Source organism: Rutilus rutilus, assembly GCF_951802725.1.
Source record: "Rutilus rutilus genome assembly, chromosome: 3".
Lineage (NCBI taxonomy): Eukaryota > Metazoa > Chordata > Actinopteri > Cypriniformes > Leuciscidae > Rutilus > Rutilus rutilus.
Genome location: NC_140211.1, coordinates 42,639,306 through 42,653,600, shown reverse-complemented (window position 1 = coordinate 42,653,600; position 14,295 = coordinate 42,639,306). Strand labels below are relative to the sequence as shown.

The following is a 14,295-nucleotide window of genomic DNA, read 5'->3' as shown; positions in this document are numbered from 1 at the left end:
CGAGAAAGTTTCTTATTATGAGAAAGTTTCTCATTATTATGAGATACTAAGTCATTATTGTGAGAAACTCTCTCAATATAATGAGATACGAAGTCATAATTACGAGAAACTTTCTCATTATTATGACTTAAAGAATCTTTTTTTAGATTCGGGAACGGGCTTCCATACCTCTGTAACACTAATTTTCATTAATCTTTTGTCAAATCTGGCGTAGTCAATGCAGAAATGGTATAGTCTTAGAATTGTTTAACACAGTCTAATGCCGGGCGTACACCAAAGGATTTTCACAGTCCCAGACTAAAGACCGGCATTTTTTAGGAATCTTACTGGAGTCTCGGCGCGCTCCCGTCGTCTCGATCGTTAAATGTGAGGTGATAATCTGCAGTCGGCGACCCGATTTATGCCCGTCTTTCTCTAGTCTTTCATATCAAACATGTTTGATATTATCGCAAGTCGTAGCGTAGTCATAGTGACGTAAAACAATCAACAACCAATAAATTCGTTCTCAGAAAACCGGAAACAGGACTTTCTAAAGCCATTTGTCACCCCCCGCAATGCTGACACTACCCTTGCTGTGAGTATTGTCCGTTCTCTGTATTCTATAGTAGATATGTATCTTTTCTTGTATTATGTACCCTCGAATATTCACTGTGAAACACTTGTTCATAATTTCAACACAGCATTTAAAATTATACCCTTTCAAGACATTTAGTTCAAACTATTGTTCTCATCATATAATGATATAGATTCATAACCCCCATATACAGTCATGTGAAAAAGTTAGGTCATCCCATTAAATAGTCAACTCTTTATTAAGAAATGTTCACATAATGTCTAATTTGATTTTTTTCATTCCTGGAAAAGAAAGTGATTTATTGTAATTAAACAATATAAATTAACATATTTTTACTCATCAAACAAAAAAAAATATGCATAAAAATGCCTATTTTAATGGAGGAAAAAATTAGGACCCCTAATAACTAGTGATACCCCCCTTTGTTGAAATTACTTCAGTGAGGTAAAATGGTGGAATGGCTGATGTCAAAGTCCTTTGATATCTTTTTAAATCCTTTTCCACACTCATAAGCAGTGTGGGGGAAATATATGGGGGTGTCCTAATTTATTCCTCCTCAAAAATTGCATTCTTTTAAAATTACATTTCAGAGAGAGTCTTAAAAAGGCCTTCCTTATTTTTAAACAGTTTAGTTAAATCACTGGGTCCTTCAGTATTGTTCAAATTGTTATTACATGTCCATATGTTGGCAATAAAGTCTTGGGGTGCACACTTGGCAATAAAGCTCTTTCTGATTCTGATTCTGATTCTGATATGTTGAAAAATAGACAGGCTTTCATGGTGTCCCACTCATAAGCAGTGTGGGGGAAATATATGGGGGTGTCCTAATTTATTCCTCCTCAAAAATTGCATTCTTTTAAAATTACATTTCACAGAGAGTCTTAAAAAGGCCTTCCTTATTTTTAAATAGTTTAGTTAAATCACTGGGTCCTTCAGTATTGTTCAAATTGTTATTACATGTCCATATGTTGGCAATAAAGACTTGGGGTGCACACTTGGCAATAAAGCTCTTTCTGATTCTGATTCTGATTCTGATTCTGATATGTTGAAAAATAGACAGGCTTTCATGGTGTCCTATTTTTTTCACATGACTGTATGGTTGCCTTTATATAATTTAATAATAATGATCATTTATTAATTATTTTAATTATTATTTAATGATGATAATAACATAATTTGGACAGTGACTCCCACCCCCTGCAGAACACCATCACTGCACTGAGCAGCTCCTTTAGCGATAGACTCCTTCACCCCAAATGTGTGAAGGAGAGATATCGCAGGTCCTTCCTTCCTGCTGCAGTCAGACTGTTTCACACTAGCACTGCTCCTTGTAGACCACTCACACACCAAGGACTCAGTTTAATATTGTTCATATATTGTTTATTTATTGTATATATTGTTTATATTATTATTATAATTATTTATTCTTTTTTTAACTATCCACTGTGCTGCTGCAACACTGAGAATTTCCCCATTGTGGGAATGTAAGGTCTATCTTATCTTATCTTATCTTATCTTATCTTATCTTATCTTATCTTATCTTATCTTATCTTATCTTATCTTATCTTATCTTATCTTATCTTATCTTATCTTATCTACCACCACTGTAGGCCTACCTTCAGAAATATTTTGGATCATGCAACATAATGTGATACATGTTGATATCTAACTGTAGCTGCTTCTCCTCCATTTTTGTTAAATCACTGCTGAGCATGATAGGAGGAATTTGGTGGGAATAAAAAGCTAAAATAATCTAGTTGTAGTCTTGTAAAAAGTGTCACTACAAGATTCAGTGTTTGTAAAATCTTTAGTCTGAGACTAAAAACTGTGAACCCAAGTCTTTAGATGTGAGCTGATAATCTTATAAAGTCTTTTCTAAATCTTTTCAAAGTCTTTAGGTGTACAGAAAGCATAAGTCACAGGCTTAGTACAGTCTAATGCTTTCTGTACACCTAAAGACTTTGAAAAGATTTAGAAAAGACTTTATAAGATTATCAGCTCACATCTAAAGACTTGGGGTTCACAGTTTTTAGTCTCAGACTAAAGATTTTACAAACATTGAATCTTGTAGTGACACTATTTACAAGACTACAACTAGATTATTTTAGCTTTTTATTCCCACCAAATTCCTCCTATCATGCTCAGCAGTGATTTAACAAAAATGGAGGAGAAGCAGCTAAAGTTAGATATCAACATGTATCACATTATGTTGCATGATCCAAAATATTTCTGAAGGTAGGCCTACAGTGGTGGTATATAAGATAAGATCTCTCCTTCACACATTTGGGGTGAAGGAGTCTATCGCTAAAGGAGCTGCTCAGTGCAGTGATGGTGTTCTGCAGGGGGTGGGAGTCACTGTCCAAATTATGTGATTATCATCATTAAATAATAATTAAAATAATAATAATATTAATAATAAATTATCATTATTATTAAATTATATAAAGGCAACCATACAGTCATGTGAAAAAAATAGGACACCACGAAAGCCTGTCTATTTTTCAACATATGGACATGTAATAACAATTTGAACAATACTGAAGGACCCAGTGATTTAACTAAACTATTTAAAAATAAGGAAGGCCTTTTTAAGACTCTCTGTGAAATGTAATTTTAAAAGAATGCAATTTTTGAGGAAGAATAAATTAGGACAAATAATAAATTTGAGGGTACATAACCCCCATATATTTCCCCCACACTGCTTATGAGTGTGGAAAAGGATTTAAAAAGATATCAAAGGACTTTGACATCAGCCATTCCACAATTTAATGGTGATTTGTTTGATGGTATTGTTTAATTACAATAAATCACTTTCTTTTCCAGGAAAAAAAAAAAAATCAAATTAGACATTGTTATGTGAACATTTCTTAATAAAGAGTTGACTATTTAATGGGATGACCTAACTTTTTCACATGACTGTATTTGGGGGTTATGAATCTATATCATTATATGATGAGAACAATAGTTTGAACTAAATATCTTGAAAGGGTATAATTTTAAATGCTGTGTTGAAATTATGAACAAGTGTTTCACAGTGAATATTCGAGGGTACATAATACAAGAAAAGATACATATCTACTATAGAATACAGAGAATGGACAATACTCACAGCAAGGGTAGCGAATTTATTGGTTGTTGATTGTTTTACGTCACTATGACTACGCTAAGACTTGCGATAATATCAAACATGTTTGATATGAAAGACTAGAGAAAGACGGGCATAAATCGGGTCGCCGACTGCAGATTATCACCTCACATTTAAAGATCGAGACGACGGGAGCGCGCCGAGACTCCAGTAAGATTCCTAAAAAATGCCGGTCTTTAGTCTGGGACTGTGAAAATCCTTTGGTGTACGCCCGGCATAAGACAGTCTTTTAGTCTTAGAATTAATTTACCAGGTTACCTATATGATCGTTTAACACCAACAATTAAGAAAATATTTGAGGATGGCGCATTTACCGGTAACGGATCGCCCAGTACAATGTGCGAATTTATAAAAAAAATGTTTACAAAGGCTACATGTTCATTTTAAATTTTAGTTGTTGTTATTCTTTGTTTTACATATTTTGAACTGTACCATAAATGCCTTGTATTTGTCTTGTACTTTTTGCACTGTAGGCCTTGTCTGTAATGGAACTAAATAAATAAAAAAACTATATAAAAAGGTAGGCTGTGCGTAGCGGTGACAGGTCAAAGTCCTAAAGTCTTCAGACAGGTACAATGGCCGTTTTTAACGTAAAAGTGTACAAAAAAAATTAATATGAGTAGAAAAGGCAAGAGAGCACAGAGTAATACAACCAAATAAAACATAATTTTAAAGAAAACATGAACATAAGTTTAAGTTTCGTGCAAAATAAATTTTAATGTGTTTAAAGGTTTTTATTCATGCTTGTTATTTTTTTATTCATGCTTATAATATTTTGATCCGTGACCACGTTGTTTGCTATTCTGATCATTTTGCATTATTTTTTTCAGTTTGTGCAATATATTTTTGCATGTGTTTTTACATTTTTGAATCACACTTATTTTTTTGTCCGTGGCCGCAATACATTTGGCGGGATATTGATCCCATAGAGCAGAGGTGATAACGGTCTATGAAGAGAACTGGTTTGGGGGCCGATGACAACAGGGGAGAAGGGGAAGGTTTTATGATGTCGACTTCCGGTATAGCCATGAAGGCGTGAGGTCGAAGGAAGAAGGGCTCCTGACCTACTTTTTCAAACTAAACTTGTTAAACGCCATATAGCGTCAGTCATTGTTGATATACGCGTTTAGAACATCGCTTGGTGAATTATGAGTCACACTAAGCAGAAGCAACCGCACCCCTCAGCCCCACCGACCACGAGAGCTACTGCTAGCATTGCTGGTCTACCTTTTGACCGAAGGATGACGGATAATTATTTTATTTTTTCTTGAGACGGTTGAAAAAGGTATAAGCACTTTAAAAAAAAAATGTTTGTGTGTGACTTCGAAAATAGTTTATTGTTCTAAACCAAACTCAACCAAGCTGATGGTTCTGTGACATACTGATACTCCACTGAGTTAAAGCTTTATTCACAAAAGCAGTTTAACGCACTGAGAATGTTTCATAAGGGCAAAGGTTGGGTGGCTCCCTAGAGGTTGGAATGGTTCTATGTCAGTTGAGGGATTACTGGGGGTTTGATAATAGGGGCCTGCAATTTGTCTCTGTTCTTGAGGCAAATATAGGAAAAGTTCAGTTTCTTCTGGGTTGGGACGGTAACTGCCAAGGGTTTTTTTTTTTTTTTTTTTTTTTCTCTCTCTCTCTCTTTACTTGTCATGTATCGGAGACGTGGTCTTATTCATTATTATTTTACAACCTAACGATTGATTAATGTGTAATTCAAATTCAGGAGGGTCTACCATTCGGTTCACTAGCTGGAACGTTAAAGGTATGAATGGGCCAAATAAAAGAGCTCGTATCTTTGCTCATCTTAAGAAATTGAATACTGAAATAGCATTTCTGCAAGAAACGTTGCTTTCATTCCCACTTCAACAGTAAAGCAAGAGGAACAGCGATTTTAATACATAAGAAAGTACAGTTTTATCCTTCCAAATGTGTTTCAGATCCTCAGGGTCGTTTTGTTATTGTGACAGGTGATTTGTTTCACACCCCTGTTGCCCTGGTATGTGTCTATGCCCCCAATTGGGACGATGTTAATTTAATTTATAAAATTATCTCACTTTTACCCAATTTAAACTCACATCGATTAATTTTTGGCGGGGATCTGAATAGTGTTATTAACCCAATTCTAGATCGTTCGAATCCGAAAACAACGCTCCGGTCTAAAATGTCCCAAGCTCTCTCTACTTTCATGGCACAAACGGGCTGTCTGGATCCGTGGAGATTTTTATTCCCGCAAAAGAAAGAATTCTCTTATTTTTCCCCTGTCCATTCTTCATATTCAAGAATAGAGTATTTTTTTGTAGATAAAACAATACTTCCTTTAGTGGAAAATACTCAATATTCAGCAATTATAATATCAGACCACGCACCATTACTTCTTGACCTACGTTTTATTCAGCATTGTACACAGCGCCCTACTTGGCGATTAAACTCTACCCTGTTAGCAGATAAAAATTTCCACAGACATATATCAGTGGCGATAGATAACTTCTTGCTGACAAATGATTCAGAAATGGTATCACCACTGACTTTATGGGAGACATTTAAAGTTGTCATCAGAGGTGAAATTATATCTTATTCTGTATCCAGTAATAAAAAGAGAAATGCAAAACTACAACAATTAATTGATTCGATAGAAAAATTAGATCAACAACTCTCTCTATCCCCTTCTGAAGAACTGCTTAAAAAGAGAGTGGAAATTAAAGCACAATATGACCAGATATCAATTGAAAGAACTCAACAAAATCTACTTTGGTCTAAAGGGAATTTTTATGAACATGGGGAAAAAGCAGGCCGTTTATTATCACATCAGATAAAGTGTCAATCAGCTTCCAGGTTAATTCCACAGATTCGCAACACATCACAACAACTGACAGTGGATCCTAAAGAAATTAATGAAACTTTTAAAACATTTTATTCAAATTTATATACTTCAGAATTTTGTGGGGATATATCAGGCATGTCAGCCTTTTTGAATGACCTGAATATCCAGACTATTAATCCAGATCATAAAGAAAGATTAGAACAACCAATTGAACTGCAAGAGATTTTAGATTCTATTAATGCAATGCAAAATGGCAAAACCCCTGGTCCCGACGGTTATCCTGTCGAATTTTATAAAGCTTTTGCTCCCAAATTAGCCCCACTTCTCCTGAGAATGTTTGAGAATTCTTTAAACAATACAGAATTGCCACAGTCTCTCACAGAGGCATTTCTTACACTCATTCTGAAGCCTGGAAAAGATCCACTAGAGTGCAATTCCTACAGGCCAATCTCTTTGCTAAATGTCGATGTTAAAATTCTTGCCAAATTGTTGGCCTCTAGAATAGATACTGTTATACCAGAAATAATATCCTCAGATCAGACAGGCTTTATTAGGGGTCGCCGCTCATTTACCAACTTAAGGAGGCTTCTTGGTATTTTGTATTCTCCTGCATCCAGGGAGGTCCCAGAGGTGGTGGTATCCCTGGATGCGGAGAAGGCATTTGATAGAGTGGAGTGGAGATATCTATTTGCAGTATTGGAGAAATTTGGTTTTGGCCCAAAATTTATATCCTGGGTCCAATTGCTGTATTCTAACCCTAAAGTATCTGTTATAACAAACAAAATACGTTCACAATTTTTTCCAATACTAAGGGGCACAAGACAGGGTTGTCCTTTAAGCCCTCTTCTTTTTGCATTAGCGATAGAGCCACTTTCCATTATGCTTAAATCCTTGCAGTCTATACAGGGCATTGACCGAATGGGGATGGAACACAGGGTTTCTTTATATGCAGATGACCTTTTGTTATACATATCAAATCCAGTTGAAAACGTCCCAAAAATAGTGCGGAAACTATCCATTTTTGGCAGTTTTTCAGGATACAAACTTAACCTTTCTAAAAGTGAATGTTTCCCGATTAACCCTCTTGCTTTACAAATTAATGCTGCATCCCTCCCATTTCACATCTCTCAATTTGGTTTTAAATATTTGGGAGTTCATATTACTCGTACTTTCTCAGGTTTATATGCAAAAAACTTTTTACCACTCGTTAGTAATATTAAGTCTGATCTTCAGAGATGGGATGCATTGCATTTGTCTCTAGCAGGCAGAGTAAATTGTATAAAAATGAATATCTTACCTAGATTCTTATACTTATTTCAGTCACTTCCAGTTTTTCTACCAAAAACATTTTTCCGTTCCGTAAATAAACCCATACTATCATTCTTGTGGGGGGGAAGGAACCCTAGAATTCGTAAGGAGCTCCTTGAAAGGCAAAGGCCTCAGGGAGGCTTAGCTCTTCCTAATTTTATGGGCTACTACTGGGCTGCAAATCTTCAAAAAATTATTTGTTGGTATACTTCCCCTGAGGTTGGTTGGTGTAAGGCGGAGGCAAATACTTGTATTTCTACATCGCTTTCTGCTCTAATAACAATGAAGCTACCATTCTCTCCCTCTAAATACTCATCAAGCCCAGTTGTACGTTCTACACTTAAAATATGGTCACAGTTTAGACAAAAGCATAAACTCAGCAACCCTTCTATGCTAAGCCCTCTCTGTAATAACCATTTGTTTCCTGTGGGTAAATAGATCTCACGTATGCACAATGGCAGAGGGTAGGCTTGGCCAGGTGTAGTGATTTTTATATAAACAACACATTTGCCAGTTTTAATGACCTCTCAGAGAAATTCCAGTTGTCACAGTCCAACCTATTCCGCTACTTTCAAGTCCGACATTTTGTTCAATCTCAGAGCTCAACTTTTCCTGACTTGCCACCTACTTCGCTATTAGATAAAATTCTACAATCTCCTACTTTTCTTAAAGGTCAAATCGCAGCAATATATAAGATGGTTATGTCCTCAAATGATGTTTTAATTGACAGAATAAGAGGTGAGTGGGTAAAGGACATAGGAAGTGAAATACCGGACGAAATTTGGGATGAGGCCCTTAATAGAGTAAATGGATCAACCTCTTGTGCACGCCTCAGCCTTATACAACTTAAACGTAAATATTGCTTATAAAAAAAATCCCATGGAGACGTAGCTAAATCTACTGTACAGTAGCCTAATTATTTCTGTCAATTTCTTCAAGTTAAACCAAACTTTTATTTTGACGGGTTGCCGTGAAGACTTTTGAGTTTCTGTGTGTGTATGATATGACGATAGTTTTTTCTCAAATTAAACGGTAAAATGCTCATGAAGTGACTCTCAGAGCGGCTCTGGGGATGAATTTCATCATGTCATGACTGAAAACAGCACGAGCGTCACTCGTGCTTCAGTGTGTGTGTGTGTGTGTGTGAGGTAAATGAAACCGCGCGTCTGCGCCATTCATTCACACAGAGACAAGCAGAAAATGCAGGGTTAATATTTAAATAATCTTTTTGCAGTTTAATATACACAGACACTATAGATATCGTGGTATATATCGGCTACAGACAGTGCTCCAAGTAAAAAGTCTGGAGCCCCGCGCATAGATAAAAACACGGAAGCGACTTAAAGCAGCTGCCTATTAGTGGGTACCGAATGTACCCGGTACTACAGAAATGCTGGTATCGACACATTTTCAGTACCGACTTGGTACCGAAGTACCGGTACTTTGACAACACTAGTCCTTAATATAATGTCTAACCAAAATATCATAACTGGATCTTCTGGTGAAACCAACATAATTCTCTCTGTTGATGTATGCAGGACTTCTCCAGTTATTTAGTCCACTTAAACCCTGCTCCTGCAAGCTCACGTTCATCTGCAACCCCTTTTGAGTGCAGCAGCCACATCTTAAAATCTAATCAGTCACTGATGCAAGTCCTTGCCCTCAAATTTTTTATTTATTAAATAATCCATTACACTCAGGTGTACATCACAATATGGAAGAAAATATCTGCCGCCACTTCCATTTCATTGTGACTTTAATATATATAATATAAAAAAGAATAGAGGTCACCATGTTGATCACAGTCACCATGAAATCAAAATTGACAATTCGTATATTTTTTTTTATGGAATATTGCAGTATTTTATTATAAATAATCTCTCCGTGCACATCATTAAAAAAATTATCATTTAAAAAAAATGAATGTGCCCTTATAATCTTTAATCAAAATAACAACGATGTCTTGCAACGACATCTCTTCTCTGATAACGTTTTTACAGGCACGAGGGTAGGACAACATGTGACTCACATGAGATTGCAATCGCTGCAATCCAGTCAAACCACAAAGATCCAACGATCTAATCAATTCCTAATAGACCAAAATCTAGTCCCACCCTACTTTTTTCTTGTTCGAGAAGCCGTTTCACTCAGATATACATCACAATAGGGAAGAAAAGACTATTGCAACTTACTCTTCATGGCGGGCATTGGGGGGCCTGGCCAGCCCTGTTAGTCACTTGTGCCCGCCCTGGACGAGCCTGTCCCCCTTCACCAACTCACGTCCCAACCACCAGTCCTTGCTTGTTTGCACTATATATTTTTTTCTCAATAGGCTACTGTTATCAAAAGTTATCGTTTTGTATATACATAACTCCTGAATAAAAATAAAAATGTGTTTGGTCTGATTGAATTTTTTTTTTATAATTGTAAACCGTTTTCATTGGTTTGTCGATAGTGAGCGTGGAAATGCAGGTGATAAGCAGTCTTATTTAACGAGTCACTGAGTCATTCATTCAAACGATTTGTTCAAACGGCTGTTTCATCAAAAATGAATTTGATGGCAGTTGTTTAAGAATGGGTCACTGAATCTTTGACTCAACCGATTCGTTCAAAACGCTGAATCATTCAGTAATAAAAACACAATTGTGTGTTGCTGTGAGACGCACTATAGTTCTGCTGGGATCTTTGTTTGGATTGGAACTATTTTTGCTGCTAAAATAGAACAAAAACAGTCAATATTTCGTCTAAAATGTAAGTGACTTAATATTAATTACTTGTTTAATATTAATAACTGTCATATGAAATCTGTCAAATTTTCAATCGTGATGGTATTCAGCTCTTGTGATGTTGCTTAACTGTATCATATGTTATAAATATAAAAACTCCACATTTTGAATTTTTACCGAAGCATGTTAACTGAGTTTCTTTGTGTGTGCTGCGCTCATAGACTGGCTGTGCTCATTTGTTTAGCTTTCTCCTCGAGAGTGTAACGAATGGACTTAAACAGCATGTAGCCTTTAATGCTTATATGTATTATTTACTTATGATTACCATCATAAATAAAGTCATTGAATTGAATTTAATATTTTTTTTCAAATAGTTAAATAAAATAGAAAAATAGTTCCAACAGATTTTGCTGTGGTACCGAAATTGGTTATGAGAACCGTACAATTTTAATGGTATCGGTACCGACTACTGGAATTTTGGTACCGTGACATCCCTATTAAGGACAAACAAAAAAAAAAAAATTCTGAAACCTATGTACAGGCATTTAGAAAACAGATATGGTGAATTTTTATTTTCAAGCCAACTTTAACTAACACAGTTAAGAAAAAAACACAGGTAAGAAAAATATGGCAAATTACACATACACCAGAAAGTACATGATTTTTTTTTTGTATGTATTCCTGAAGTTTCTCTCCGGGCTTTAAAGCCACCCATGTCTCATGACATCCCAGTGAAACATTAGAAATATTCTTACCTCCTGTATTCCAGGCATCAACGCAATCGCTGCTCTCTATGTCTCTCGCAGTCAGACTCAGCAATGCCTTTGCCACCCTCAGAACCACTGCATCCACAAAATCCCTTGGCAGAGCTGAACAGTTCCTAACAGCCTCTGTCTTTTCTCTTGGTTGAAAGCCATTCACCCAGTCATTTGAAGGGGTTGAGATATTCTGTCCATTATCATTGTGAGGTCCACGATTGCCACATTGATTGACATTCATACTGACCCCTGAGCTTGTAAATAGGGCCTCACGCCCCCTGATATAATCACTTCGCCGCTCCTCTACCATAGGCTCTTCGGCCTCGCTGTACCTTCTACCTTTGCCTATTATGCATACCTGAAAAAGAGAATGACACAGCAGAATGAGGCCCTCTTTTTTTGCCTCTGTTATGGCAATGTGAGAAGCTGCTTATGCGAGTGAATCTCAAATAATCCATTCTAGAGCCCCAGCTCTACAGACATTGGACCAACCTACCCGTTTGGTGGAGGGTATCCTCAGACAGTCCTCCTCTGTGTGGAAGCCGCACACTGTGCTGACATCTGTGATGAAGTCAATGTACTCCTTATACTGAGACTTCTTACATTGTCTGCGCTGGTACTTCCCACAGAAGTCAAATAAGCAGCAGGGAAGCACAAAGTAGCGGCATGAGTAAGATGATCTAGGCAAGATAAACACATAGGAGAGGACATAGCAACAATCAGTGCAAAAAAAATACAAAAATATCTTCTGTTTATATTTGATCTAGTTTCAAAGACAGCATAGTTCTCAGGTGAAGTCAGTCCTGTACATGAACTAATCACAGTTAGCAAACATGTTTGATGAAAAGTTTGTCTCAGTTATACTATAGGTCACTACAATACATAATACATGTATATCATTGCTTTACATGTTATTCTACATTCTGAGTTGTGTTTCTGATATTTTTTACCTTGAACTACCAATAATGCATGTGTACATTACACAAATATATTGTCATCTGGGACAAATTCAGCCAAGACAGTATATGACTACTGATTAAGCTAACCACCTCCACCTAGTGTCTGAGACAAGACCCAAAAAGACCACAGCAATTTATTAACCAATTTGGAGTCAATGCTGGCATGGACTATAGTTAGAATATGACTGGTTCTGAACAGAGTGAACAACTCAATGTGGTAAATCATAAAAAAAAACTGGGCTTGCAGTGTGAAGTAACACTTCATCTATGAGCGATTAATGCACACTGAAACCATTAGAGGGACTATAACAGCAAAACATTTGCTGTTTATCATTTTATAAAAATGTAAACTATATCGTTCTATAGTTTGGGGTTGGTAATTTTTTTATGCATATGGAAGAAGTCTCTTATGCTCAAGTCATTTATTTGATCAAAAATAAAAGCAGTAATATTATGAAACATTATTACAATTTAAAATAGCTGTTTTCTAATTTAATAGATTTTAAAATGTAATTTATTCCTGTAATGGAAACAGCATTTATTTGAAATAGAGATATTTTGTAACAATATAAACGTTTTTACTGTAACTTAATTAATTTAATGCATCCTTGCTGAATAAAATAATTTATTTAAAAAAAGAAACTTCTGCTTTTCAGGAATCTGTATTTTAGAGAGAATTTTGTACAATTAAAATAAGCTTTACAGCACTTTATTGGAAAGGGTTTAGACAATGTTTTTCATTCTTGTTGAATAAACTATAAACAATTACCGCACACGCACCTGTGGAACAGGCTGTATGTATTTATTTCTTCAGCTGAACACAAAGGAAGATATTTTGAAGAATGTCGGTAACCAGACAGTAGTGCTGCACGATTAATCATATCGCAATCGCGATGTCAAGCCTATGCGATTATATAACTCAAAATGCTGCGATTTTATATTAAATAAACAAATTAGCACTGTTAACGCAATTAACGCAGCATCTGTTCATTTTTGGCATCCTTTGGCTAGTGTTACATGATCCCGCTCTTATTCATGCAAATGCTTTTAAACCAAAAAAAGAACAAGCTTCCTGTGAATGTCCTGACTGTGACACACAGAAAGACTCGCGCTAATATCGTGCGTGCGCACAAAACAGCATGCCAAAATACAGTTCTCTTTCGAGCTTGAACGAACAATAACACACACAATTATGCCAAAATGCCTTTTTGTCGAGTATCTTCATAACATAAGAGTAGTCTTATGATGAACGTGAAGAGTTGTGACCAAGGCCGTAACCAGGGTTTGAAAATTAGTGAGGTCCGGAGTGAGGTGTTAAGAATTGTGATATAATAACACCCACAAATGCACTACATATAGCCTAAACCTCAAAATAGACAGACATGTAGATGATTGTGAAAGATTTTTTATTCAATATAATGTTTTACATTTCACAGACATGTTACAAACTATTTACAGGCTATTTGCTATAGTGTGTGCGTGTGTGTATGTTTGTGTCTGTATGTTTGTGTCTGTCTGTCTGTGTGTGTGTGTGTGTGTGTGTGTGCTACTCTTCAATCCTTGGCTCACTGAAATGACAAAATAAAAAAGACAGATTCAGACTTCAGACAGATAGTTTCTAATCAGTGCAAAAGCAAATGCAAATGAATGTTGGATGACTATACTCTTTACAACATGCATTACCTTTCCATTGAAGGCTAGCTGTATCCTCCTGTGGCCAGAGGCATCCCACCGTCTAAGGACTCTCTCCTTGTCCAGCTTAACTTTTTGATGAACATGCATCAACGCCAGTCCTGTGAGCCTTTCACTAGACATTGAAGATCTGAGCCATGTTTTGAGCCTTCGCATTGCAGAGAATGACCTTTCACATTCACATGTTGTCACAGGAAGTGTAAGAAAAAATTTCAGCATACACTGGATGTTGGGGAAGAAGGCCATCTGTGTTGTTTTCAGAGTTTCCAATGCTGATGCAGGCAGCACCCCATCTTCAGAGTGAAACTT

At 36.3% G+C, this 14,295-nt stretch overlaps 1 protein-coding gene across 1 annotated transcript in view; it reads right to left on the bottom strand.

The window, feature by feature from the left end:
* The window catches only part of trmt44 (tRNA methyltransferase 44 homolog), a 291,519-nt gene that overhangs the window by 41,299 nt on the left and 235,925 nt on the right, over positions 1-14,295 (bottom strand). The window contains exons 8-9 of the mRNA XM_084403621.1: positions 11,832-12,015; positions 11,333-11,693 (exon numbers count right to left, since the gene is read on the bottom strand). Of these exons, the coding sequence (XP_084259747.1) occupies positions 11,333-11,693; positions 11,832-12,015 (545 nt within the window). The remainder of the gene's footprint in view (positions 1-11,332; positions 11,694-11,831; positions 12,016-14,295) is intronic.